Below are 26,100 nucleotides of genomic sequence, written 5' to 3'. Positions count from 1 at the left end.
ATTGTGTGAGAATTCTGTTATGAATAAAAACTCTGTACTCCAGGGTGGAGGCAAGTGTCCCCTCTTGGTGCCTTCCATCTTCAGTCACCTATGCTACTAATTTTCAATTTTTCATAAGAACTGTATATCACGCACAAATGAACAGTGAATGAGTAAAAATGAACATTTCCCAAAAAAGAGTGATCACCAGTGAACTAGTTCCCACGGATGAATGAGTTTGGCCATCTCTATTGCAGAGTATGGATGTAGATGTAGATGCATTGCCCACTGTGCCGGTAATGATTATGTCAGTTTTGATCTGAGTGCTGTTTGAAGTTGAACATTTATTCCAAGCTCTCAAATAAGTTGCTTAGATTACTCTAGTTAAAATGAATGAACCCTTCAGAGTCACAGCTCATGTGAGTGAAACACATTCACCTTTTACCATTATAGTTGTTTCATCAAGACTTTGCAAATGATAGTAACCTAAAATTTCTTGCTGTTAGCAAGCAAGAAATTTGCCTAAACATTGTAAGAAAATAGCAGCTGTCATGTGTGCCTTTTGTTCATTGTGGAGTTTTATGTTGTGGTGCAAAGTTAGGCAATTGCTAATGAAATGAAGACGGGATATTGTGGTTTCACTCATATTCGCAAATTAGTATTGGCAATTTTTGTAGGTAAGGTATGCAACCAGGCAGTTTTTGAATTAGTATGATTTATTGTATCATTAACTTGTATTTGAGCCACTGCAGGCTTATCAGCTGAATATGCTACAGAAAGATTATTTTCTGGACCATGTGCAGTTAGACAGTAGGGTCATGGTGATATTACATTGGTATCCAAGACAAGTTCATTCTGATAATATACATTTTAGCCAGCTTAGCACATGCATGTGTGCCTATACACACACACACACACACACACACACACACACACACACACACACACACGCAAAACACATGTGCATGCAGCAACTTCCCTTGACACTCAGTTTATTACGCACTGATTGTTTCAGGAAGTTCACAACACTGTCTGTATGAGCCAAGAGCTTGCACGTCGCTGCTTGTGGCTGTATAGACTGTATACACACACAGGACCAACCACAGAGCCATCAACCCCAGGTGATGTGGAGCTTCTGCGGAGACTTGACACACTGCACAAAGAGTTAAAGGTATGGTACATAGCTTTTCATAAATTTTTAAAAGCTTACTGTACTTCTTGAGGAATCACATAAATGGCAGTCACCTTGTAATGTTTGTTCTAACTGATCAGCTTGCACAAGAATCTTAAGGCATTTTTTTGGTTACTATTTATACTGTATTACGGTATAACTGTATGAGAAAGTGCATAATATTATACAATAGTCAAATAAAGATAAAACTAAAAATCTAGACTTGCCGTCAGCTTCCACTGGATATATTTTCCTGAAAACTATCTAAGGTAGTTGTCTGGCTGCTTGCACCAGTAGACAGTATTGACAATTTCAAAAGTTAGCCTTTAAATCATATGTTAACTTTTTAGTTTCTGCACTCACAATTAGAAACTTGTATTGGCTTTATGTTACTTCTGCATTATGTAGGTTTCAGTGCTCAAAAAACTCTGATAAGTGAAGCTAGCATACCACAGACTGCTAAATCTACACTAATTGGCTACACATATATTTTGATGGTAGTGTTCAGCACATAATGTTTGTCATGCCACTGATATGTTCTGAACTTATCTTTACTTTGCTTGAATGCTAATGTAAATGTCATAATTACTTTTGAACTATGCTCCAACATTTGATACTGACATGTATTTTTTCAATGCTTTTCAGACTCAGTTAAGTGAAAAACATATACTGCGGATTCCAGTGCGATGGGTAGAAGGAGGCCTCAACACTCAGTTGCCAGAGCACGCACAGTATGTTTCAGAAGTGGTTACGCAGCTCACTACTCATCTCAATTCTGTAATTGATTCCATCATTGAGGAGGATCAATCCAAGGTGCAAAAAGCTGTACTACTTGCACACAATTAATCCTGAACTTAGTATTACTTACTGCAAGGCTTTGAACTTCTAGTACCCCAATTTATGAAGGAAAAAAGGAGATTTATTTCCTGGAGATTTACTAAAAACAGGAAGAACTGGAGCAGGCCTCTTAAATATCCTCTGACCTTTAGAATAAGCAGTTCTTTCCTCACAAGGAAGAGTTCATTGGGAGAATTGAAAATATTGTAGAAAAGATATAGCCTATACATAATGTAGGAAATTAAAGGAGAATTCACTAAGTGCTTAATATTGGCAAATCCCTACCGCACAAGACAGAAATCTTAAGTGGAAATGAACTGTAACAGTCATTGTCCAAATTACAGGATTTTTTTATGTTAATGTGAATTGTTACTTCAAAACTCATCCTGATGATTTATATTTTAGGAATGAAGTAAGTTCTGTCCCACATGGTATCCTTGATAACCCTCTTGTTTCTTTTTCCACTCATTGATTTAGAATTTGTGATGAAAGAATTTCCAGGTCTGAAATTAGTTTCAGCATTGATTCCTTTTTGTCTTTCCCTGACTCTTGTTCCAAGTATCCTTTGTTCAGCAGGTGATGAAATGTGCTGTCCTGTGCCATGTAGTACAGATCTTCATTTAACTGTGGTATTTTTCTCTTTTATTATAGTTTTACATATGCATCCTTACATCTGTTGATATGAATGACTGTTAAAGGAAAGAGTATAAATTCAAGTCCTTCCTTAAACATTATGTGAGATTTAATATTCTTACCTGTCCACTATGAACATGCTAGTCCATTTACTTTGCTTCAGACAGACTGTTGGTAATTTCTGCTCAGTGCTTTAATCTGTAATTTTTGCACCAGGATATTGATCTCCAATTTGAACCCTTGACAAGTATTCTCAGTCTATATAGAAGTTATTTTTACTTCTGTTGATCTAGTTGTGAATTTCACAGCTCATCACTCTTAATTATTAATTGCAAGTACTACTAGGGAGACAGAACCCGAAGTGAAAATCATGGTCCAAATTACAGTTCTTCCCCCCCCCCCCACCTCCCCCTTCAGTGAGTTGTTACTTCAGAACTCGGACATGAATGTAAGAGTGCCAAGGTCACTGGAGAAACTTTTCCTAAACATTTGGTTCTCAACTTAACTAATATTCTGACTGCATGCTTCTGTAGAATAAATACTTTTTTCTTACCTTAGCTCCATTATCCCCAGAAGATTTGCCATAGGACAGTATTGATTGAAAGTTTGTTAGCAATATGGTCCATAGATCAACACAGTGAGAGACATTTCTAAGTTCAAAGCAGGCAAGACTGATCTTTATGTTTAATTATCCATATGCTGTCACCACCTCAGTTTGCTCTTTTTTCACACAGGAAGTTTAATTTAATGTGTGCCTATTGATCTCTATTACTGCTACCTGTAAGTCATATTTACTTGCTTTGAGTTGCTTGGTGCAGTAATAATAAAAGTTCAGCTGTCTGCTCCAATCAGTTATTAGCCTGTTCCACTCTTAACCTGTCTGTTTCTGGTATGGATGTGTATGGACACTTTATCAGCATACTTGTGTGGCTTTGGACCCATAACATAATTTGAATTACGGCACTCATCTACGTAATTTGGAAATTGGAAAAGTTCCTATGGGACCAAACTGCTGAGGCCATCAGTCCCTAGGAGGCTTACACACTACTTAATCTAACTTAAACTAACTTACACTAAGGACAACAAACACACACACACACACACACACACACACACACACACACCCACACCAACGTCCGAGGGATGACTCGAACGTCCGATGAGGGGAGCCACGCAAACTGTGGCAAGGTGCCCTAGACCACACAGCTACCCAGCGCGGCTCTTGGCAGGATTACAGAAAATACCAACAGGTTAATTTTTCTGGACTAGTCATACCACAACTAAGTTTCTGAGACAAATTTTAAGTGAAATGGCTATATATAATAATTTCATAATTTGTATTCAATTAACAGCTTTTGAATACCACGTTGCTTTCAAACATTTCTCTTATCAATTCTTCATTGTATTTTCTTGCATCCTCTTTGAGGGATTTTCCAACAGTTTTATGCAATGCCACACATATTTCCAGTTGAAGTAGTAAAGGTGATCTCTCCCTCTACATTACACTATGTGATGCAACCCCAATATGCTTCCAAGTTCCTGTTATTTGCCTGAAACTCTCATTTTTTATTTTATTTCATTTTTTTAAAGGTTGTGTTATAACCCTCACTTATGGTCAACAAACATTTATTGAACACAAAAATAGCATTCTGTAACAACAGATTAAATCATCCACTAGTCCGCAAATTTGAGCAATAACAGTTTCTGACTGAAACTAATGTAAGCCCAAATGTAACTACACCATTATACATACATTCTGCAGTTTTAATATTAGGCACAGTTTCAGGTAAACCGAATGCTCATCAAATAGTAGTATTGTACAGAAATGTTGTACCACTTTATGGAGTGTAGGTAACAGGCTCATCACTCTGCGGTAACTAGAAAGCTTGACAGTTACTATCGAAACACAAGTCCAATCCAGTTTAGGTAAACAGTAGTGGTGGTCATAGATCAGTCTATAAAGGCAAAGTCAGATAATAGTAGCTAGCAAAGGAAGAACTGAAATGTGAGCAGCTACCATGCATCCTCGTATTTGTTCACTATGAAATTTCACATGACTGCCCTGCAAAACAGTGGCTTCTCCACAGGAGGCCCCTTCACTACAAGTGAGTGATGTTAAGTATATTGATATGCTGCTTATCTTCCATTTGCATGTCCTATTTTCATTTTCAAGTCCTATAAGGTCACTAAAGTTTTTCTTGTTTCATCTTGTATTTTACTTATATTTGCCTTCTTCATACTTGCCACATATTTTCTGTTTGTCTAAACGGTAGGTCACCAGATTATGGTCATGCACACCCCTCATATAGATCTGCCAACTGAAGAATGAGCAAATGAGTACCCACTCTTATCACCAAAGGTACTACAAGGTGCATTACGAAATTATACTGACCCTTCCACAGTGTGCCTTATGAATCACTGGCAATGCAGTATGCAGACACGCCGGAGGAGAGGAGGCCATTATTTTCCAAAAAGTGTGTTAACACTACAATGAATACAGGTATGAGTTACCAATAATACTAGTGCTAGAAAACCATATAGACAGATTCTACGTAAATCTCTGTACAATGTTCTACACTGCTAGGAGGGAAATTGATTCTTAGTCAACCTTCATGGCAGTTGTACTGTTCTATGGAGAAAGGAAACTTCCTCCACCATGAGCAATGCTCACTTTTCAATTTATGAACAGTCTATACTTCCTCAACCTTTCCAGTCCCGTTCATGTTTGTAATTACACAAAATAAATTCACTGAGCTCATGTTTACATTGTGGAGGTACTTTCAGTTTATTAAGTGAGTACTTGTTTTCTTTTGTTAAATGAGCTTTTGTGTAAAATGCATTGCCATAAACAATGGCTGAGATGTGCTTAATTTGTAAATGTGACCTATGTAGTGTTAGTGGGAGAGGAATTGGATTGGTAAATATGACATCGTGTTGCTGTCCATCATTGACAGCACAATGTGAAGGCTTGCAACTGTGTTCTGTGTTGTAGTCACTTACTCTGAACAACCGTGAAAGGCCCATCAGTACCGACGAACTGTCATGTCATCCTGAACGAATAGGCGTCACTGGATGTAGAAATGGAAGGGAATGTGCTCAGTACATTGCTGTTGAAGCTGTTGTCAGTTTTTGCTACCAGAGCTGCTACTTGTCAGTCAGGCAGCTCCTCAGTTGCCCTCATAAGGGCTGAGTGCAACCCACTTTCCAACAGCACTAGGCATACCTGGACGCTTATACTTCCAGGTGCTAGCCAAGCCTAACAGCACTTAACTTCAGTGATCTGACAGGAATCAGCATTACCACTGTGGCAATGTTATTGGCATTGTGGTCACTTGGTTGTGAAATAGTGAATGACCAAAAAGTTTCTGCAGTTCTGTTACCATTAATTGTGTTACTGATCGGCTATGTAAGTCTCTTCCATTCAAGAATTGCTGTCATTTGTAGAATGGGCTGAACTGATTGAAGCCACTTATCACACAACCACTGTATATCTTGCAAGATGGACGTCAATATGTGTGATGGAAGAGGAATGATCAAGTTCAAATGTAGAACAGTAACCTGATGTAATGCATTGCTTTACTTATGGTACGAAATGTGAAGTTCCATAACAGCTAAGTGACCTACTACTGTATAGAGGGAGCCAACTGAAGTTTCTATGCCTCTTAAGATGTTGAGAGGCTTGATGTGTTTTATACCTCTCATGCTGTGAAACGTGTTCTAGCCCTTTATAGTGAAGACTAGTAAGTCAACATTGTCGAATATGTATTGTCAGCATTGCACACTTCGGACAGGCCCTTCATTGTAATAGATAATTAACAGCTCTGGCTGTGAAACTTCCTTACATACTAGCTCACTAGACAACCACAAGTAAGTAGTCACTTACTAAACTGAAAATAACTTCACTATATACACATGAGCCCAGCAAATTTATTTTGCCTGTTCATATTGGAGAACTGGACAGCAATGTTGGGAAGGTTTAGTCTGTCTGTGAACTGAAAAGCGAGCAGCACACATGGTGGGGAAAGTTACCTTTTCTGGAAGAATCCCATAGCTGCTGTACAGGATGACTTAAGAATCAATTTCCCCTCTAGCAGTGTAGAACAACCTGCAGAGATTTACATACATTCTGTTCATATTCGCTTCTTGCATTACATTGTTAGTAACACATTTCTGTATTCCATGTAGCATTAATGCACTCTGTGGAAAAATAAACTTCTCCTGGCATTTCCACACACTTTGTTACCAGTGATTCATAGGGTGAACTGCAGAAGTTTTGGTATTACTTTATAAAATATCCTGTAGTTGTTCTTTTGTTATTTCATGTGGTAGAGAGAGTGGGGAATCACCTCCTCATGATTCAGTTTGCAGACCGGTGAAGGAGAAAAGTGCATGACCACAATCCGGCAACCTTCCATCCCTCACACTTCTACTCTCCACCCCCTTTCCACTCTTTTACACCCCCAGAACACAACTTATGCCTTAACACCATTTTACTGCACATAGATGTGATACACACAATTAACATTTGTTCTTAATCCACTTCATTTAACAATAGACATTAATTTTGCACCATTAAAACACTACTTTTTAATAATCTGTGAATTTTCCATCCCCTACAATATGGAAACTATTAGTCCTTGAAAAAAAATTAATATGGCCATTTTTGTAGGAGGTTTGATGTAGTTCCATTTTATACTGGGAAACATTTTTGGTAGAAGCTGCAGTTCTCATTTTAATTAAGAAAAACTTAAACTGATCTTCAAAAGCACCTCCACACCTACACTCATACCTTACCAGTCAAGATTGTTAGCATGTCCTTCACGTTGCACTATCCTACCACTGGAAAAGAAATATGCAGCTACAGGAACTTTTTCCTCTATTTTTCATTTTCTGACTGGACTTCTGACTCTGACCACAATGGGCAAAAGTTATAGCCAAATCTCAACGTGGCACACAGTGGTACAACTCTGTGAACTTTAAGCCATTGTTCTTCCCAGAAGAAGAACCAATACAGATTTATATTCTAAGTCCGGCATTCCTAAGTCTGTTTTGTAGTTAATACGATAAGTTATCATTTGGTCTCAATTCCGTAGAATTCTGTGCATTTTTGTTATTAAGGATACTTAAGTGCTTCTCTAAATACTCAATAATATATTGCAGATGGTGCTTAAGTCCAGCTATGGCATCAGTGGACAGCTTTTGCAGGAGCTCATGTTACAAACTGGTGTGTGTCAGCAAGCTGCTCAGAGCAGTGTGAACCGTGAAGCTGTGCTCAATGATATTAGAAGGTGAGTTCTTTCTGAGGGAACAACACTCTAACAACAGTGTGCTTCATATGCATGTATATTTATAGTTCAGTGCAGTGTTGCAATTTCCATGTTAAATTATGGAGTGATAGCCAGTCACTAGCCAAGTGACAGTAAGCAGACAGCTGTTGATTGTCATAAGTTGCAAGTAATTGCCAATTAATCCACATTATCTGACTGTTTGTGTAGTGAATATCGGTTATTGCTCACTCACATAGTTAATTTCTCAATTTTAAATGCTTTATGTACATATGTAGATAAGGAGTGACAGATAAAGTGCCTAGGAGCAGGGAGTGTGGGAAGCAGGAGATTAATAAATGACCAACATGAGTGAGAGAGTGATTGACTGACTGTCCTTAGAACATATTCCTTGGCTGTGAAGAAGTATGGCTTCTTGTCGCGTAATGAAGTATTATGATGAGTAATCCTGGCTCAAGATAAATAAATGTGATATATATTTTTTGTTTTACTGAAATTATATTATTTCCTGTGGTATTACATGTCTGTAAAACAATCTTAGAAAAAATTTAAGTACTGTTTCTTGAAACTCTACAGAAGATTTGAAACTTACGGCTACATCACTTAATAATGAAATGTTCACTTTGTTTAGCTCTTAGATTTTTGGTTCCTCTTTATGGAGCTCGACATCATATTTCAGCTACCTGACAGGTGATTATCGACAGCCACTGATTCTGTCTGGATGCCATGGCTGCGGGAAGAGTACACTCATGGCTCGTGCTGCTCAGTGTTGCCACACTTGGCTACCTGAAGCAGTGCTTGCAATCAGATTTGTGGGAGTGTCATCTCGAAGTAGAACAGTGGAACAGCTGCTCTCTGGAATTGCTGACCAGATATCTGTTGTGAGCGTGGGTCACCAGTGTTGGGCAACACAGGTAAACTGGCTTGACAAGTTTAAATTACTGTCTGCTATATTTCTAATGTTCTGTTGAAAGGATATGGGATTTTTTTTTTCTTAAGAGATACTTGACTCTGTGTAACTAACACTTGATGAGTTATTTGTGTCTCATACCATATTTCATCTTTCTATATCATTAATCTTTTTAAATGCTTTCCTTTGTTTCTGAATTTAGTAAGCCAGTCTAGCCTTTTACCATTATCATTACTTTAATTTATTATTTTCTGTGATCTCCTCTGTTGTTTTTTGTGTAGTTTTATTAAATCTCTAACATCATCTCCTGCCAATTACCATACACATTTTATCTCTGTATAATATTGTCATATTGAAATAACAATCAAACCGAAATATGACAGCAGGTTCATCAATGAAGTACAGCACTTAGAAGCGAAAGTACACTTATTAGTGACACCAGTGTAGAACCAGCACAGAACACAACTTGTGCACAGCCTTTGCAGCTATGTAAACAACCATTGAATATTCCAGAATGCTGGTATTTACACACACAAGGAATTTCCTAGAATATACACACATTCAAATAATTGCTGGTGGTCATATTTGAACTGTAACCCACAGCACACAATCCAGTGATGGTAACCACTTACTGCATGTGTCATTATTCCCTCTCCTGAAGAAACAGCAAGGTGCTGTTTCAGAAATTCTCCTTGGAGCCAACTACAGCACCATGGATCCAAAACCTGCCAGTGGTCTTGTGTGTGATAACACTGGAAGATCTTCATATTATACTCATGTTCTTACAGCCTCTTCACTATGATGAGCATCAAAGATATCCCCTCCCTCAAAGCTTTGTGATCATTGGTGGATCTTCAGTTTCCTTGAATCGCCTTTCACAAATCTTCGTCTCTGTACTGTAGCAGGACTTCATACAGAGAATATGCATGATGTCTCTGCACCTCTGTCTTCTTGATGAAGGGTCATAATCCCTGACTTCATATGTGACATTCAAAAAGGACAAAGGATGCATTAGGACCCAAAGTAGGCTTTAGTAATTTTTCTGATGGTCCTCATTTCCACAGTGGTGTAAAAATCCGAATGAAGTCCCCTGGTCTGTATCTCACTGGTCGCTGCTTGGCATTGTGGCACTCTTGGTCCTTTTCCTGGGCATTCAGGGCCCATATACCTCTTTGATCCTAGTGACAAGGTGTTCCCCGCAGTCATTCTGAGTACCATTCGGTTGAAACAGGTACAGTGTATACATGGCCATTTCAGCATCATGACTGTGGAGCAGGAAGTGTGAAACGTGTAGTGTCTGGCTTCACCATGTTGTATGTGCATGTCACAGAGACCAGTATTGTATCCCAGTCTCCCTTCCTGACATCAGTATATATGACAGCATATCTGCCAGTGTCTTATTAAAGTGTTGATTGGAAAACTTTTCTACAATTGGATATCATAACATGGGGTACTTTATGCTGCAGAATTATGTCTTCTAGAAGGAACTTTCCAATTTTTGGAGCTTCAGCAGTTGGTACAGCTTTGGTGACAGCATAGCGGATGAGGAAGTCAGTGCAGACTATTATTGATTGATTCCCATTTGTCGATTTCAGGAACCTCCCCAAGAGGTCAATTCCAGTTCAGTGGAATGGTGCTGCTGCAGGCAGGAGTGATACCAGATGCCCTGGAGGTAACTACGCCACATGCTTCCATCATTGGCATTCCTTACAGTGGTTCACTTAGTGCCCAACAGATCAGTAGAAACCGGGCCAGTTATACCTGTGTCTGATTCTGTCCTGATAACCAGATATTGGATCATCAAGGAAATACTTCAGGATAGCTGGCCTGGGATGACGAGCACCATTACTGCCCCATTGGATTATAGTTCCTCTTTACTCTGCTCCATTTATTAATTGGAATTCTACTTTGGTTGGTCCCTCCATCTTCAAGGCTTTTATGGGTTTCAGCAGGGCTGGACCATCCTTCTGTTCAGCATCACTGCCATTTAATGCAGCAATGACTGATATTTTATCCCTACAGCTGTATTTCACCAAAGAATTCCTTGGAATGCAGTGAGCATCCTTGTGCTCGTGCCCACTTTTTTATACCACTGTGGCGTCATATGCCTGTAGTTTCAGTGCCCATCTCACCAGTCGAACTAACAGATCCACATGGTTATTCAGCCACCATAGAGAAAGGTGGTCCAACATAGTGGTTGATGGTTTGCGGAATAAATTTGGCCAGAATTTGTTGATCAGTGTGAAGCTCTGTGTCAGCATTCTTGTCATACAGTGTTAAAACTGGAGAACATGTTAGCACCTCCATGAGGACAAGGAAAGGTTTTTGTTGTGCCACATTCCAAGAAAATGCTTTGTCTCCCTGCAGTAGTTCTTCCAAGGCATACGCCTTGGTACAGATGTCCTTTTTGAATCACTGTTAATATGAACACATTCCTAGAAAACTTCTCACATCATGAATGTGCCAAAGAGCTGGAAAATCTGTGATTGCTCTTATTTTCTCTGGATCAGGCCAAACTCAGTCTTGGGTGATGAATTGGCACTTTTTCAGATTTAGGCAGAGATTTTCAGTCTGGACAGAATTCGACACTGTTGTTGGGCAACTTAGGTATTCTTCAAATATCTTCGATAAATGAGAATGTTACCCAGATAGCAAAGACACATAATCTACTTAAGGTGTTAAAGCAGGTTTTCGTCATATGTTCAACAGTGGCTGGAGCATTATACAGTCCAAACAGCATAACCTTAAACTCATAAAGGCCTTCAGGAGCTATGAAGGCAGTTTTTCTTGGTTGACCTTGTCAATCTCGATTCACCAATAGCCTGTCTGCATGTCCACAGAGGAGAAATACTTTGCTCCTTTCTGTTAGTCAGGGGTGTCAACAGTGTATGGCAGTGGATACATATCTGTGGGGTCTTGCCCACTCATCCCTAGTGGGGTGCCTACAGGATGCAGCATTCTTGGAATGGTATACAACTCAGACAAATACCATTATTAATTTTATTTCCAGAAAGCAAATTGACAATACTTAACTTTATTACAGCAAATGTCGCTAGCGAGAGGAAACATGAAAACAGTACCATTCTGGCTGCACAGTGAGTCCAAGGAAACGATACAGCTCTGACAGCATAGCACTAGTCACATTGCAGACTCGGGCTGATATGAGCTGCTGAGTCTAGCAGGAGTGTCGTTTATATGCACTTGTTGCAGGGGGTGCACCTAGTGCAGCGCAGTCTGATTCCACGCACAATTGGCCGCCGTTTCCTCACAGTCTTCTCTGCTTTTTCATGCCGCCTCTTCGTTCCAGTGTTTATGGTTACCCCAGAACAAAATCCTTCTTTGTGATTTTGTTCAGTCACTGGTAGTCAATGCAGAAATGCCATGTGCCATTCTTATTCTTCGCAAGGACCACAGGAGAGGAACAAGGACTCTGAAAGTTCAGAGATGCCATCTTGCAGCATCTTCTCGACTCGCTCCCAGTTTATCCATGACTGAGGCAGCAACACTGTACAAGAGCACTGGCTAATTGGTGGATGGTCCCCAGTGTTGATACATTATTTTACTGTGGGCCACTTGGTCTGTCTTTTCTCCACTCTGGATTTGAAAGCAGCCAAAAATTGTCACAAAATGGCTATCACTTGCTGATGATATTCCTCATTCAGGCCATATTCTATTGGCAGTGTGATAGCACCTTCCTCCATTGCATTGTCTTTAGTGGATTTTGAGCATTGCTCTTCATTGATGACATAAAGCTGCCCTACCTGGACTTTCAGCTGTCCCTATGTAAATACCTTTACGGATGAGTTGTGGCTGCTCTTGACAACTAGTTATCCAGAGTTCTCCCTAGCCAACCTACAGTGCTTGTGATAATTTACTGGAATACTTTTGTGTACACATTTAACAAAACATTCCTAGCATGAAAGATCAGCTCGATTAACAACTGAAACTCGTCTTGGTGCTGATGATTTGATAACAACATCTTCAAAGCAATTCAAAACAGCTGCTTCGGTTCTATGTGCATGTTGGAATAGCTTTGATAGTTTAGAGTTCTTATCTATCACAGTCTACAACATTGTGATGCTTTCAAGAATTCCCATCCAAGAGTAACATTATGATTACATTCTACCAAAACACCAAGCTCAAAGGGGTGCATTTGATCATTGATAGTTATATATATATTTCATCCAAAGATGCCTTTTTCACAAATAGACAACAAGCATGCGTACACACACACACACACACACACAAACACACACACACACACACACACACACACACACATATTCACTCACTCAAATGCAACTCACACTCACATGACTGCAGTTTCTGGCAGCTGAAGCCACACTGCAAGCAGCAGCAGCAGTGCATGATGGGAGTGCAACTGGGTGGAGGTAAGGAGGAGGCTGGGGTGGGGTGGGGGAGGGATAGTAGGGGTGGGGTGGGGGAGTGATAGTAGGGTAGGGGTGGGGGACAGTGAAGTATTGCTGGGGAGCACACAGGGACAAGGTGGAAAGAGGTTGGGCAGCTAGGTGCAGTCAAGAGGTACAACAGAGGGCAGGGGAGGGGGGAGGGGGTGTTAGTGGAAAAGGAGAGAAGTAAAAAGACTGGGTGCATTGATGGAATGAGGGCTGTGTTGTGCTGCAATGGGAACAGGGAAGGGGTTGGACAGTTGAGGGCAGTGAGTAACAAAGATCGAGGCCTGAAGGGTTACAGGAACATAGGATATATTGCAGAGAAAGTTCTCACTTGTGCAATTCAAAAAAGCTGCTGTTGGTAAGAGGGGTCCATATGGCGCAGGCTGTGAAGCAGTCATTGATATGATGGATGTTGTGTTGGGCAGTGTGCTCAGCAACAGAGTGGTCCACTTGTTTCTTGGCCACAGTTTGTCGGTGGCCATTCATGCAGACACACAGCCTGTTGGTTGTCATGCCCATATAGAATGCAGCACAATGCTTGCAGCTTGCTTGTAGATCACATGACTGGTTTCACAGGTAGCCATGCCTTTGAAGGGATAGGTGATGTTTGTGACTGGACTGGGATAGGTGGCAGTGAGAGGATGTTTGGGACAGGTCTTGCATCTAGGTCTATTACAGAGATATGGGCCATGAGGTAAGGGGTTGGAAGCAGGGGTTGTGTAAGGATGGATGAGTGTATTGTGTAGATTCAGTGGATGGCAGAATATCACCACCTACTCCAGTCCTGTCACAAACATCATCTATCCCATCAAAAGCCGGACTACTTTTGAAACCAGTCATGTGATCTACAAGCTAAGTTGCAACCTCTGTGCTGCATTTCATATGGGAATGACAACCAACAAGCAGAATATCACCACCTACTCCAGTCATGTCACAAACATCATCTATTCCATCAAAGGCCGGACTACTTTTGAAACCAGTCATGTGATCTACAAGCTAAGTTGCAACCTCTGTGCTGCATTTCATATGGGAATGACAACCAACAAGCTGTCTGTCCGCATGAATGGCCATCGACAAACTGTGGCCAAGAAACAAATGGACTAACCTGTTGCTGAGAATACTGCCCAACACAACATCCTTCATTTCAATGACTGCTTCACGGCCTGCGACATATGGATCCTTCCCACCAACACCAGTTCTTTTGCATTGCGCAGGTGGGAACTTTGCCTGGAATATATCCTATGTTCCCGTAACCCTCCTGGCCTCAGCCTTTGTTAGTCATTGTCCTCACCCATCCAACCCCTTCCCTGTTCCCATTCCAGCACTACACAGCCCTCATTCCACCATTGCATCCAGTCTTTTTACTTCTCTCCTTTTCTGATACCCCCACCCTTCCCCACCTCTTCCTTGCCCCCTGCCCTCCGTTGAACCTTCCGACTGCACCTAGCTGCCCTAGCCTCTCTCCACCTCATCCCTGCATGCTCTACAGCAGCACTTCACTATCCCCCACGCCTACCCTATTACCCTCCTCCTCCCTGCCTCATCCTTGTCCTTACCGCCACCCATTTGCCACTCTCATCATGCACTGCTGCTGCTGCTCGCAGTGTGGCTTCAGTTACCAGAGATTGCAGTTATGTCTGTGTGAGTTGTCTTTGTGTTTGTGTGTGTTGTCTATTTTCAACAAAAGCAATGTTGGACTGAAAGATTATTTGTGGCAGTTTTTTTGTTGTGCCTGTCTGCAACTCAGCATCTCTGTATATGGTGGGTAGCAACTTTCCTTTTCGTAATATTGTTATATTCCATCCTGAATTTTCCATTGTTTGAATTTTTCTTTTCAGCTTTTTTGGTATCTATTTGTATTTTGGCTGTTGAAACGGAGGAAGATATCTCTCAAAGGAAAACTTAGACTTTTGGTTGCTCTGACTTAAGAAGAAAGTGAGATACTTTCAGACATTGAAATGTGTTAAATGTTCTCTCATTGTTTGTTGTTGATGTACTTCCAGTCTATCTCTTTTATCTGAACAAACAGTTTTTGTGAATGACAAACGAAATCTTATTCATACTTGTTTTTTTTTTTGATCCAATATATATGGTGTTTTTTGTAGTTTGCATGCAAATTTGATGTTACAGCATCTGAAACATTCAGTATGTGTTTGTCAACACAGTAGTTCATCTTTGTATTTTCCATCTGTGTTCAGAACTGACCTAGTTAAAGGCCTAAGTTAATTTTGCTTTTATTTTAATGGTATGCACCTTTTAAATTGGTTTTAGATAATAACCTGTCTCATCCTTATTGTGCAAACTCCTATGTTCTCCAATTCTTCATTATGGAATAAGCCTAAACATTTGATAGAACTCAAATTGGTATGTTGCAAGTTTTTGCCTTCATATCAGGTTTCTCAGCATACTTTGTTTTCCAAGCAGACTTCTTCTCTATCAGTTTGTGTAGTTTTCTTGTGTCATTCATTTAAATGAAAATGCACCCCAGAAAATGTCAGAGAATTATTATCAAATCCCTTGTCTGCTAAGAGTCTTTTCTCTTCTGTTGCATAATTTTCTACAAGACACTCATCAAACTCCATGATCGATACTTTTTATTATATTATTGCACTGCGGAGGGTATGAGCATTTATGTCACACAGAATCAAAGTATGAAAAAGAATGCTTCTTTCCCCCATCAACAATATTTCACACTCATCTGTGAGTCAAAAGCTTGTGAGATTGATAAATAGCCACAGTATTTTTTGCAGTAATCTCAATCTCTTCTCAGTTTTTCTGTCAGTCTTTTCCATATCAAACATTTTTGCCCTGTTAAAGATTATTTCCATCCACAGTTATATTTTTATAATGGAAGGAAACATTCCACATGGGAAAAATTATATATAAAAACAAAGATGAGGTGACTTACTGAACAAAAGCACTGGCAGGTCGATAGACACACAAACAAACACAAACATACACACAAAATTCAAGCTTTCGCAACAAACTGTTGCCTCATCAGGAAAGAGGGAAGGAGAGGGGAAGACGAAAGGAAGTGGGTTTTAAGGGAGAGGGTAAGGAGTCATTCCAATCCCGGGAGCGGAAAGACTTACCTTAGGGGGAAAAAAGGACAGGTATACACTCACACACACACACATATCCATCCACACATACAGACACAAGCAGACATCTGCAGACATCTGCTTGTGTCTGTATGTGTGGATGGATGTGTGTGTGTGTGCGAGTGTATACCTGTCCTTTTTTCCCCCTAAGGTAAGTCTTTCCGCTCCCGGGATTGGAATGACTCCTTACCCTCTCCCTTAAAACCCACTTCCTTTCGTCTTCCCCTCTCCTTCCCTCTTTCCTGATGAGGCAACAGTTTGTTGCGAAAGCTTGAATTTTGTGTGTATGTTTGTGTTTGTTTGTGTTTGTTTGTGTGTCTATCGACCTGCCAGCGCTTTTGTTCAGTAAGTCACCTCATCTTTGTTTTTATACACAGTTATATTTTGTTACACTACTTGATGGCAGTCTTTGTATCAGTTGACATGACATGGACTTTTTTCCTTTCAGTGCCTAATTATATTTTGACACATTACACTGTTCCTGCAAGCAGTACAACATTCTGTTCTTCCATGATTGTGAAAGCAAAGCAATGAGTCTGAGCTTCAGTGCCAGTCATGGACATTGGTTATACACCTGCTATAAACAGATCCTCATGGGTGCTGCCACTGTCTCACTTTGGTTTCTGAGTTGTAGAACCAAATTTCTCTAATTACATTTTTACCTATACACCTATTAAAATCAAGGGCACAGCCAATATGACAGTTGTGTAGCACATGAAATTTTATTCTAAACCTACTTTGCATGTCTGAAGTAAATGGTTTAAAAATTAATCACCATTTGAACAGTACAGAGCACTTGCAAATGAAACACACTATGGTATGATGTCTAACAACTTTCCTTATTTCAAACAAGCTGTCTACTTGAGTAACTGTGTAAAGCTTAGAGAGACTCAGGGTGTGATATCATGTCACATGTTATAGTTGCAGAGTGTGATAACATGTGGCAGCTAATACAGACAGAGGTCAGCAATATGCAGATCACAAGAGGGCCTGCATATGACAACAGGAATTAGGAAGAAAATGTTTTCAGCAATGGATATGACACCTGTAATTGAAGTAGGTTTTGGTTGGATACACAGCCCATATATGAAACTAGAGAAAATGCAATGAGTCAAGTTGGAGGAAATTCATGTGTTAATCATCACAATAATACATTTGCCAATACACAGTCATCCAGAAGGTTGTATCATAAATTTTCCTGTCAGAGAGGATGTTGATCATATTCAACTCAGCATCAAAAACTTCCCTACAAACTGTGAAAGCTTTGAAAAAAATACCCTACTTGATGTTTTCTTTACAAGGAGGAAGAAGACACTGTGTGTGTACGGCATACAGCAGATACTACAGACATAAGGCATAAGCAGTAAATGTTTATGATCACAGACTGCAATGGCTCCACAGCTATGTGCTCAGCAGGTACCTTGCACAATGCAATGGTAGTGTCAGAATGCAGGAAAGTTATATCGTAGAGGTTTGTTTTTAACACCATAAATGGCTCATGCTTGTAGAGTGGTATACACATTTCCACATTAACTGGTCTTAATTCAATGTAAATTGGTTGCCAGCTATATACAATGATGTTAACACACCTAAGACAGAAAATATTACTGGCTTATATTTGGTTTTGACAAAGAGTAATCTCTCTCTCTGATGTTACTTATGTTAATGTAATGAAGAAAGAAGAAAAAAGAGAAGAGAAAATAAAGACTAACAGAAATATTTTGATCTTTTTTTTAATTCTAAGAAATATTAGAGTAGTAGCATCATTTTCTTTCGTTATGAAATATATCCACAGAGTAGAACACTGCATACATAGTTTTACATGAATAAAATAATTGCTTTCCAGTAAATCTGTTTTGTAGCCTTTTTTTGATGATTCCTTTCTAATATTATCTTACATTATTATTTAAGCTGTAAGACATATTTGAGTACTGATGTAGTTAATCTGTTCTTTCATTCAGAATGTGAAAAGCCTGTCTGAGAAGTTACCAGCTCTTTTAGCTGCAGCTTGTTTACAGCGTCCCCAGATCATCATGATAGATGGTATAGATCAGGTTAGTCTCAATTACTGCACTTGCAGATTTGATGGCATTTCAACCAAATTATGGAAATCAGATTCTTAAAATATGCTGGACAAGCTGTAAAAAAAATCAATCAATCATTGCTGAAAACCAATGGCATCTTGCATACTATGAACTTGCAGCATGCTGCAGGTGAAAAATAGATCTGCAACTTGTTTTATAATTGAAATAAATGCTCATAGCTCTGTCATGAGTTGCATTGAGAAGCATCCATCAAGAACTAAAAAAATATACTTCTCAGTGCACCTTATGACAAAGCTACAACCATTTATTTCAATCTTGCACAGTAGTTTGTAATGTGGTTGTGCTTTGTAGAAAAATCTCAGTTACAACCTGTTGGTATGACCGTTACTAACATAATTGCTCTGAACCAATAGGGTGGAGCTTACCTGTAAAAAAAATATGTTTTTTTTTTTGTTTTTATGTTACCATAGCAATTTCTGCAGTTTATGGAATAGCTTTAGGGTCTTTCTATGTTGGAAAAATAAATAAATAAATAAATAAATAAAATTAAAAAAAGAAAGTTACAAAAGCGTGAAACTTTAAACATCTTTTGTCAAGAAGTAAATGTGCTGAGATTACTTATGTACTATACTTGTGGAGTTTCCTCAACTGAAAACATCTAGTTTAATTGAAATGAAAGTCTTTGTTTCTCTCAGTCAGGAGTGAGTGTTTTGATTTGAATGCTTTCATGTGTCACTGAAGTACTGTGTTTCAGTGCAAAAATCATTAAAAATTGCCAATTGGCTTGCAATAGAAAGTTTGTCATCTCCAAACATTTGAAAACAAATTAAAAACATCGTGTATCAGCATTTCGTCTATGGATTTACCTGTAGCTCGATACTGAGTGTGAAGTAAATGTCAGTTCCTTAAGCATGTCACTAATTATTATCCATTTACAAGTATCTGTACACTAAAACCATTAAAGTTAAAGCAAATTGTAGAAACAAAACAATTAGAAACAATGAAAAAACTGCAAATCATTAAGAAGGTGAACCTCCTAACTGTTTATCCCGAGAGAACTCGAGTTAAACTGCTGAAACTGTTTTGCTGAGAAATATCTTCCCAAGATAACTCAGGCTCTGAAATTCTGCATCTTCCTGTACCACCATTCCGATTACAATCACTGTAATTCCTTCTGCTGATGCTAGTTAGCACCAGCATCCTGATTATAACGGTAGTTCCTTCTGATGCCACTAGTTAGCGGGTTTACTGTCATGTGTTTTGTTTCAGTGCATTGTTACCGGCTTGTGATTGTGAATCCTGTAGAAGGCTTGGGAGATGAGGGATATGTTTCCAACAAGATTAGACTCACATTGTCACTGCAACGTTGTAATGTTCTCTGGTAGCATTTTGGTGCAGCTGTTGCAGTATTATGTTTGCTTGCAGTTTTCTAAATTGAAAAGTGGTTATTTCAGTGAGGAAGAGCAGAGGGAAGACCTCTCTATTTCATAGTCTAGTGATGACTCTTTTTGAACCTTCATCAAGTGAGGGAGAATGTGAGGAAGACAGAGATATAGATTGGCCCAGGCGAGAGTATGTCATATTGTTGATCCAAATACTGATTGTGCTCCCCCAAGATTTCCATTGTCTGCTAATCACTACCATGCAATTCCTTTTTCTGATGATGAACCTCAAATACCTGAACACTTTTTTATAAGAATTTGCTGACAATTATACTCTTGTAAACAGACAAAGCTGGGTGCAGACTTTCAGATTTTCCAGTGTCTTCACAACTAAAACTGCTCCTGATGAGAGGTTACCGTCTGAGGACAGATAACTTCTACACATCCCCACAATTAGCGAATTTGCTGCTTTTGAACCCCGCTGTGGTTATGGAATAGTAGAACTGAGCTTGAAAGAGATGCCGCAATCTCTCTGAAATCAAAAATTACGAAAGAGGGAAACTGAGCTGAAAGACGAGGAAAGGTTCCAACATGTGTTGGAAGGACAAACAGGACCTAGTATTCCTTCAATTATCCATACTATGGATATGGTGCTGATGACTGAGAAGGTGTCAAATAAAATAATAAAGCCAAAGCTTGTGCCTGACTACAATGACACTGTGGGAGGAGTGGATTGAGCCAATCAGAGACTGGCATTATATCCAATCCCCAGAAGAATTTTGATTAAGAATGTTTGACCAAATGCACAAACATATGAAATTTTGCAATAAAATTAATTTATATTTTTCAATATTTTTATGATGTACTACCTTCTGCACCACCAAAGAACGTTCCCTTATAACAGTATTATGGAAAGGAAAATTGCTACTCACCATATAGCAGAGATGCTGAGTCGCAGATAGGAACAACTAAAAGGCTTTCACAATAATCTTTCAGCCAGCATGGCCTTTGTCAAAAATAAACGACAGACACACACACAAATGCGACTCTCACACATGATTGAGTCTCTGGCAACTGAAGCCACACTGTGTGGAGCAGAACCAGTGCATGATGGGAGTGGCGATTGAGTGGTGGGTAAGGAGAAGGTGGGGGAAGGAGGGGGAAGGATAGTAGGGTAGGGGTGGGGGACAGTGAAGTGCTGCTGGGGAGCCCGCAGGGATGAGGTGGAGAGAGTGTAGGGCAGCTATGAACTATGTACAGTCAGGAGGTTTGATGGAGGACAGGGGAGAGTTGGTGGTGAGGAGGGAGGGGGCATAGCAGAAAAGGAGAGAAGTAAAAAGACTGGGTGCATTGATGGAATGAGGGCTGTGGATAGGGGAGGACAATGACTAACAAAAGTTGAGGACAGGAGGTTTACGGGAATGTAGGATATATTCCAGGCAAAGTTTCCACCAGTGCAATTCAGAAAATCTGGTGTTGGTGGGAAGGATCCATATGGCACAAGCCATGAAGCAGTCATTGAAATGAAACATGTCATTGAGGCAGCCTGCTCAGCAACAGGTCCACTTGTTTCTTGGTCACAGTTTGTTGGTGACCATCCATATGGACAGACAGCTTGTTAGTTGTCATGCTTTCATAGGAGCATAGTGTCTGCAGCTTAGCTTGCAGATTACATGACTGGTTTCCCAGGTAGCCCTACCTCTTGTCATGCCCGGAAATGAGAAATGTCCACCGCTCCCACAGGGGTATTCTGCCGTCCACTGAACCTACACAATACACTCGTCCATCCCTACACAACCCCTGCTCCCAACCCCTTACCTCATGGCTCATATCCCTGTAATAGACCTAGATGCAAGACCTGTCCTATACATCATCCCACCACAACCTACTCAAGTCCAGTCACAAACATCACCTATCCCATTAAAGGCAGGGCTACCTATGAAACCAGTCAAGTGATCTACAAGCTAAGCTGCAGCCACCGTGCTACAGTCCATGCAGGCATGACAACCAACAAGCTGTCTGGCCGCATGAATGGCCACTGACAAACTGTGGCCAAGAAACAAGTGGACCACCCTGTTACTGAGCATACTGTCCAACACAACATCCTTCCTTTCAATGACTGCTTCACAGCCTGTGCCATATGGATCTTTCCCACCAACACCAGCTTTTCTGAACTGTGGAGGTGGGAACTTTCCCTGCAGGTTATCCTACATGCCTGTAGCCCTCTTGGCCTCAACCTTCATTGGTCACTGTCACCTATCGAGCCGTTTCCCTGTTCCCATTCTGGCACTACACAGCCCTCATTCCACCATTGCACCCAGTCTTGTTAGTTCTCTCCTTTCCTGCTACTCCCTACAAATTTCTTAAATCACAGAGCGTTTGACTCTCATTTAAAAATCAACTCTTTGGGGACGACCATCTGAAGAATTTCGAGCCCAGAAGATCAGACATTTACATCGTTATTAAAATTTTTATTGCCACATTTACGTGATGTATGACATGCAAAAAAGATCAACATTATATGTGGAAGCTTAGCTTCTCTTGCAGCTTATTAATCTGCGAGACCAATATTACATGTGAAAGCTTTGCTTTTCATGTAGCAACAATATGTATATTAATTTAAGCCATTAACTTTTCTTATTTGTGTGTTCACGCTACTTAAAAGTGATCTTGCTATTGGTTGACTACATCACATGTCAAATGCTGTCATCAGCTGGTGAGATCACATCACATGAGCTGTGACTGGCTTACAAAAGTGCGTCGCAATTTTTGGATTGGATTTTTTTGGGGGAAGAGACTAAACAGCGAGGTCATTGGTCTCACTGGATTAGGGAAGGACGGGGAAGGAGGTCAGCTGTGCCCTTTCAAAGGAACGATCCCGGCATTTGCCTGGAGAGATTTAGGGAAATCACGGAAAACCTAAATCAGGATGGCTGGGTGCGGGATTGAACCGTCGTCCTCCCGAATGCGAGTCCAGTGTGCGCATCGCAATCTCGATTTTAATGCTTCGGAAAGTAATATATGGTGTTTGGTGGAATTCGAATTTATACCTTCGTAACACGAAAATATGCAGCGTACATGTTGCTGCACATCAAAGATCTGCTAACATGTGATTCTCCTTCCTATTGGGGTGTAGGATTGCGCTATGTGACAAGTATTCCCACTTCCTATTTCCAGTCTATACTAATTCAGATATATATAAACTGAATCTCATTTGATATAGTCCTTTGTTAATTTTTACTTCTGTTCCACTGTACTCTTTCCTGTGTGCTGTAAATCAGTGAAATAGAAAAGTAATTAAAAAATGTCCAACACTTTTCAATTTCTTCCACTCTGATCCTATTTGTAATTTAATAATAATTTATTTTTTGTCTCCAGAGCAAAGACCATCTGAAAATTTTTCTAAATTTTATTTAGTAATAAAATTTATTTTTAATTTGTCTTTACCACAATAATACACAATATGTGTTGTTCTTATAGATATGTAAATGCAACTTAACATTATTTTGTTCTTGAGGCAGTAATATTCAGTGTTTTTTTGTTTAGATAAGAGAGTATGGCTCCAAAACAATAGACTGGCTTCCGCTTACTCTACCAGAGAGTGTCAAGTTAATTGTGTCTGTAGCTGATGACAGTCCTCTCTTCACAGAACTAAAGGAGAGGTTTGGTGCAAAGGCGCAGTACATAAAAGTGAGTGAAAATTGATGTGTTTAATTTTTGATATACATCATTCTGTATTTTGTTAAGTTAATGATGAAGTTCTAAATGTCTTATTTCCTATTATTAACTGTTTGTTAAATAGAGGTAATGTCTACACCAATTACTTATACCCCATACTCAAAGACAGGCGTTCACTGTTTAATATCTGGTAAGGTTGTCAGGAAAGCTAACCAAAGGCTGCAGCTCATTGCCAGAACACTTAGGAAACGGAACGTGTCTACTAAAGAGACTACTTGCGTTATGCTTGCTCATCCTCTTCTGGATTACTGCTGCACAAGGTGGGATCTGTATGAGATATGATTGATGGAGGACATCAGAAAATTTCAAAGAAGGGCACTTCATTTTATATCTTCCTGAAACAGGGGAGAGAGTGTCATCGATATGATATGTGAGTTGAGGTAGCAGTCATAAAAACAAAGGCACTTTTTGTAGCAGCAAAATTTCAGGCTCTAAGTTTCTCTTGCAAATATGAAAATATTTTGTTGACAACCACATACATATGGAGAAATGATCATTGTAATGATTTAAGAGAAATTTGAGCCCGCACTGAAGGACTTAAGTGTTCATTTTTCCTGCACACTGTTCAAGAGTAGTATGAAAGAGAAATAAAGTGGTTCAATGAACCTCTGCCAAGCAATTCATTGTGACTTGCAGAGTAGTGATGTAGATACAGATAGTAGTCTTTTTCATCTCTGATAGTTTCTGATACTGATCGTGTGACTAAGTAGCACAGTTTGTAGGGCTCTCACCAATGTGACCAAGGCTTCAGACGTGTTACAGCAGATACAATTCACCCCAAAACAGAAACTTTGTATTCAGTTGCACAAAAAGAGAGGCATCCCAAACAAATATCTCAATGAATGTTTTTAACAATGAAGATAATCAATTTTTGACACTATAATGTAACTGCATAGATAAAAAAATCTGCTCACCAAGCAGCAGCAAGAGGACCCACATAGAAAAAGGTTTAACTTATGGAAGCTTTTGGAGCCAGTGGCTCCTTCTTCTGGCAGAAGAGTTAAAGGGGGAGGAAGAGGGGTGAAGGAAAAGGTGACTTGGTGACTTTTCCAAACTGTATCCCTTTTCCTAAACCTCTCCGCTCCTTTTTCTTTACCCCTCTTCCTTCTCCTTCAACTCATCTGCTGGAAGAAGGAGCCACTGGTCCCAAATGCTTGTGTAAGTTAAAACTTTCCCTGTATTTGTTCTTTTACCACCATCTGGTGAATAGATTCGTTTATCTACCCTGTTATATTATATTGTCAATGAATATTTTGTGTCACTCCCCATTTTCTTTTGTAATTACATATGCTACATCAGTCTCATAGTACTAGTATCAGTTGCATATAAGATGAAAAGATCTCAGGTTTCCAGCTTGGTGACAGTATTGAGATACCACAGTGTTTCGATGAGTGCCACACTCTCCATCTTCTGGTGAAGAGTGGCTTCACCAGAAGGTGATGAATATGGAATTTGTTGAAACGTGTTACATCACCAATGCCTACATTCAGACAAATCCATAATCATTGTTATTTCAGTTTTGTTTCATATCAGCAATAATATTGTGTTATAGGAGTTTCACTATTAAAGCAGCCACCACATCCAGTGATGGAAATAAACCATGGTATTAAAATTTTAAACATACAGTGGTATATAAATTATTAAAGACACTGTTGCCCTCCTGAAAATATGAAATGTGATTTATTCACCCAGTCAGTGAAATGTGAAATGATTTAGGTGAAGGTCACGGTTAAAGCAGGCTCAGACATGGTAACTGGATGTCTCTATAGGCCCCCTGGCTCGGCAGCTGTTGTGGCTGAGCACCTGAAGGATAATTTGGAAAATATTTTGAGTAGATTTCCCCACCATGTTATAGTTCAGGGTGGAGATTTTAATTTGTCGGACATAGACTGGGAGACTCAAACGTTCATAACGGGTGGCAGCAACAAAGAATTCAGTGAAATTTTTTTAAGTGCTTTATCTGAAAACTACCTTGAGCAGTTAAACAGAGAATTGACTCGTGGCGATAACATATTAGACCTTCTGGTGACAAACAGATCCAAACTATTTGAAACAGTTAACGCAGAACAGGGAATTAGTGATCATAAAGCAGTTACGGCATCAATGACTTCAGCCGTAAATAGAAATATTAAAAAAGGGAAGAAGATTTTTCTGTTTAGCAAAAGTGACAAAAAGCAGATTACAGAGTACCTAATGGCTCAACACAAAAATTTTTGTCTCAAGTACAGATAGTGTTGAGGATCAGTGGACAAAGTTCAAAACCATCGTACAATATGCGTTAGATGAGTATGTGCCAAGCAAGATCGTAAGAGATGGAAAAGAACCACCGTGGTACAACAACCGAGTTAGAAAACTGCTGTGGAAGCAAGGGGAACTTCACAGCAAACATAAACATAGCCAAAGCCTTGCAGACAAGCAAAAATTACGCGAAGTGAAATGTAGTGTGAGGAGGGCTATACGAGAGGCGTTCAATGAATTTGAAAGTAAAGGTCTATGTACTGACTTGGCAGAAAATCCTAAGAAATTTTGGTCTTATGTCAAAGTGGTAGGTGGATCAAAACAAAATGTCCAGACACTCTGTGACCAAAATGGTACTGAAACAGA

General features: G+C 39.7%; 1 protein-coding gene across 1 annotated transcript in view; it reads left to right on the top strand.

Moving 5' to 3' along the window:
* The window catches only part of LOC124619443 (NACHT domain- and WD repeat-containing protein 1), a 578,477-nt gene that overhangs the window by 445,186 nt on the left and 107,191 nt on the right, over positions 1-26,100 (top strand). Inside the window, exons 9-14 of the mRNA XM_047145830.1 lie at positions 995-1,150; positions 1,796-1,963; positions 7,781-7,908; positions 8,585-8,819; positions 18,293-18,385; positions 23,305-23,448. Of these exons, the coding sequence (XP_047001786.1) occupies positions 995-1,150; positions 1,796-1,963; positions 7,781-7,908; positions 8,585-8,819; positions 18,293-18,385; positions 23,305-23,448 (924 nt within the window). The remainder of the gene's footprint in view (positions 1-994; positions 1,151-1,795; positions 1,964-7,780; positions 7,909-8,584; positions 8,820-18,292; positions 18,386-23,304; positions 23,449-26,100) is intronic.

The sequence above is a fragment of the Schistocerca americana genome, chromosome 6 (assembly GCF_021461395.2).
Source record: "Schistocerca americana isolate TAMUIC-IGC-003095 chromosome 6, iqSchAmer2.1, whole genome shotgun sequence".
Taxonomy (NCBI): Eukaryota; Metazoa; Arthropoda; class Insecta; order Orthoptera; family Acrididae; genus Schistocerca; species Schistocerca americana.
The sequence above is the reverse complement of the archived record's forward strand: the minus strand, read 5'-3'. Positions and strand labels throughout refer to the sequence as shown.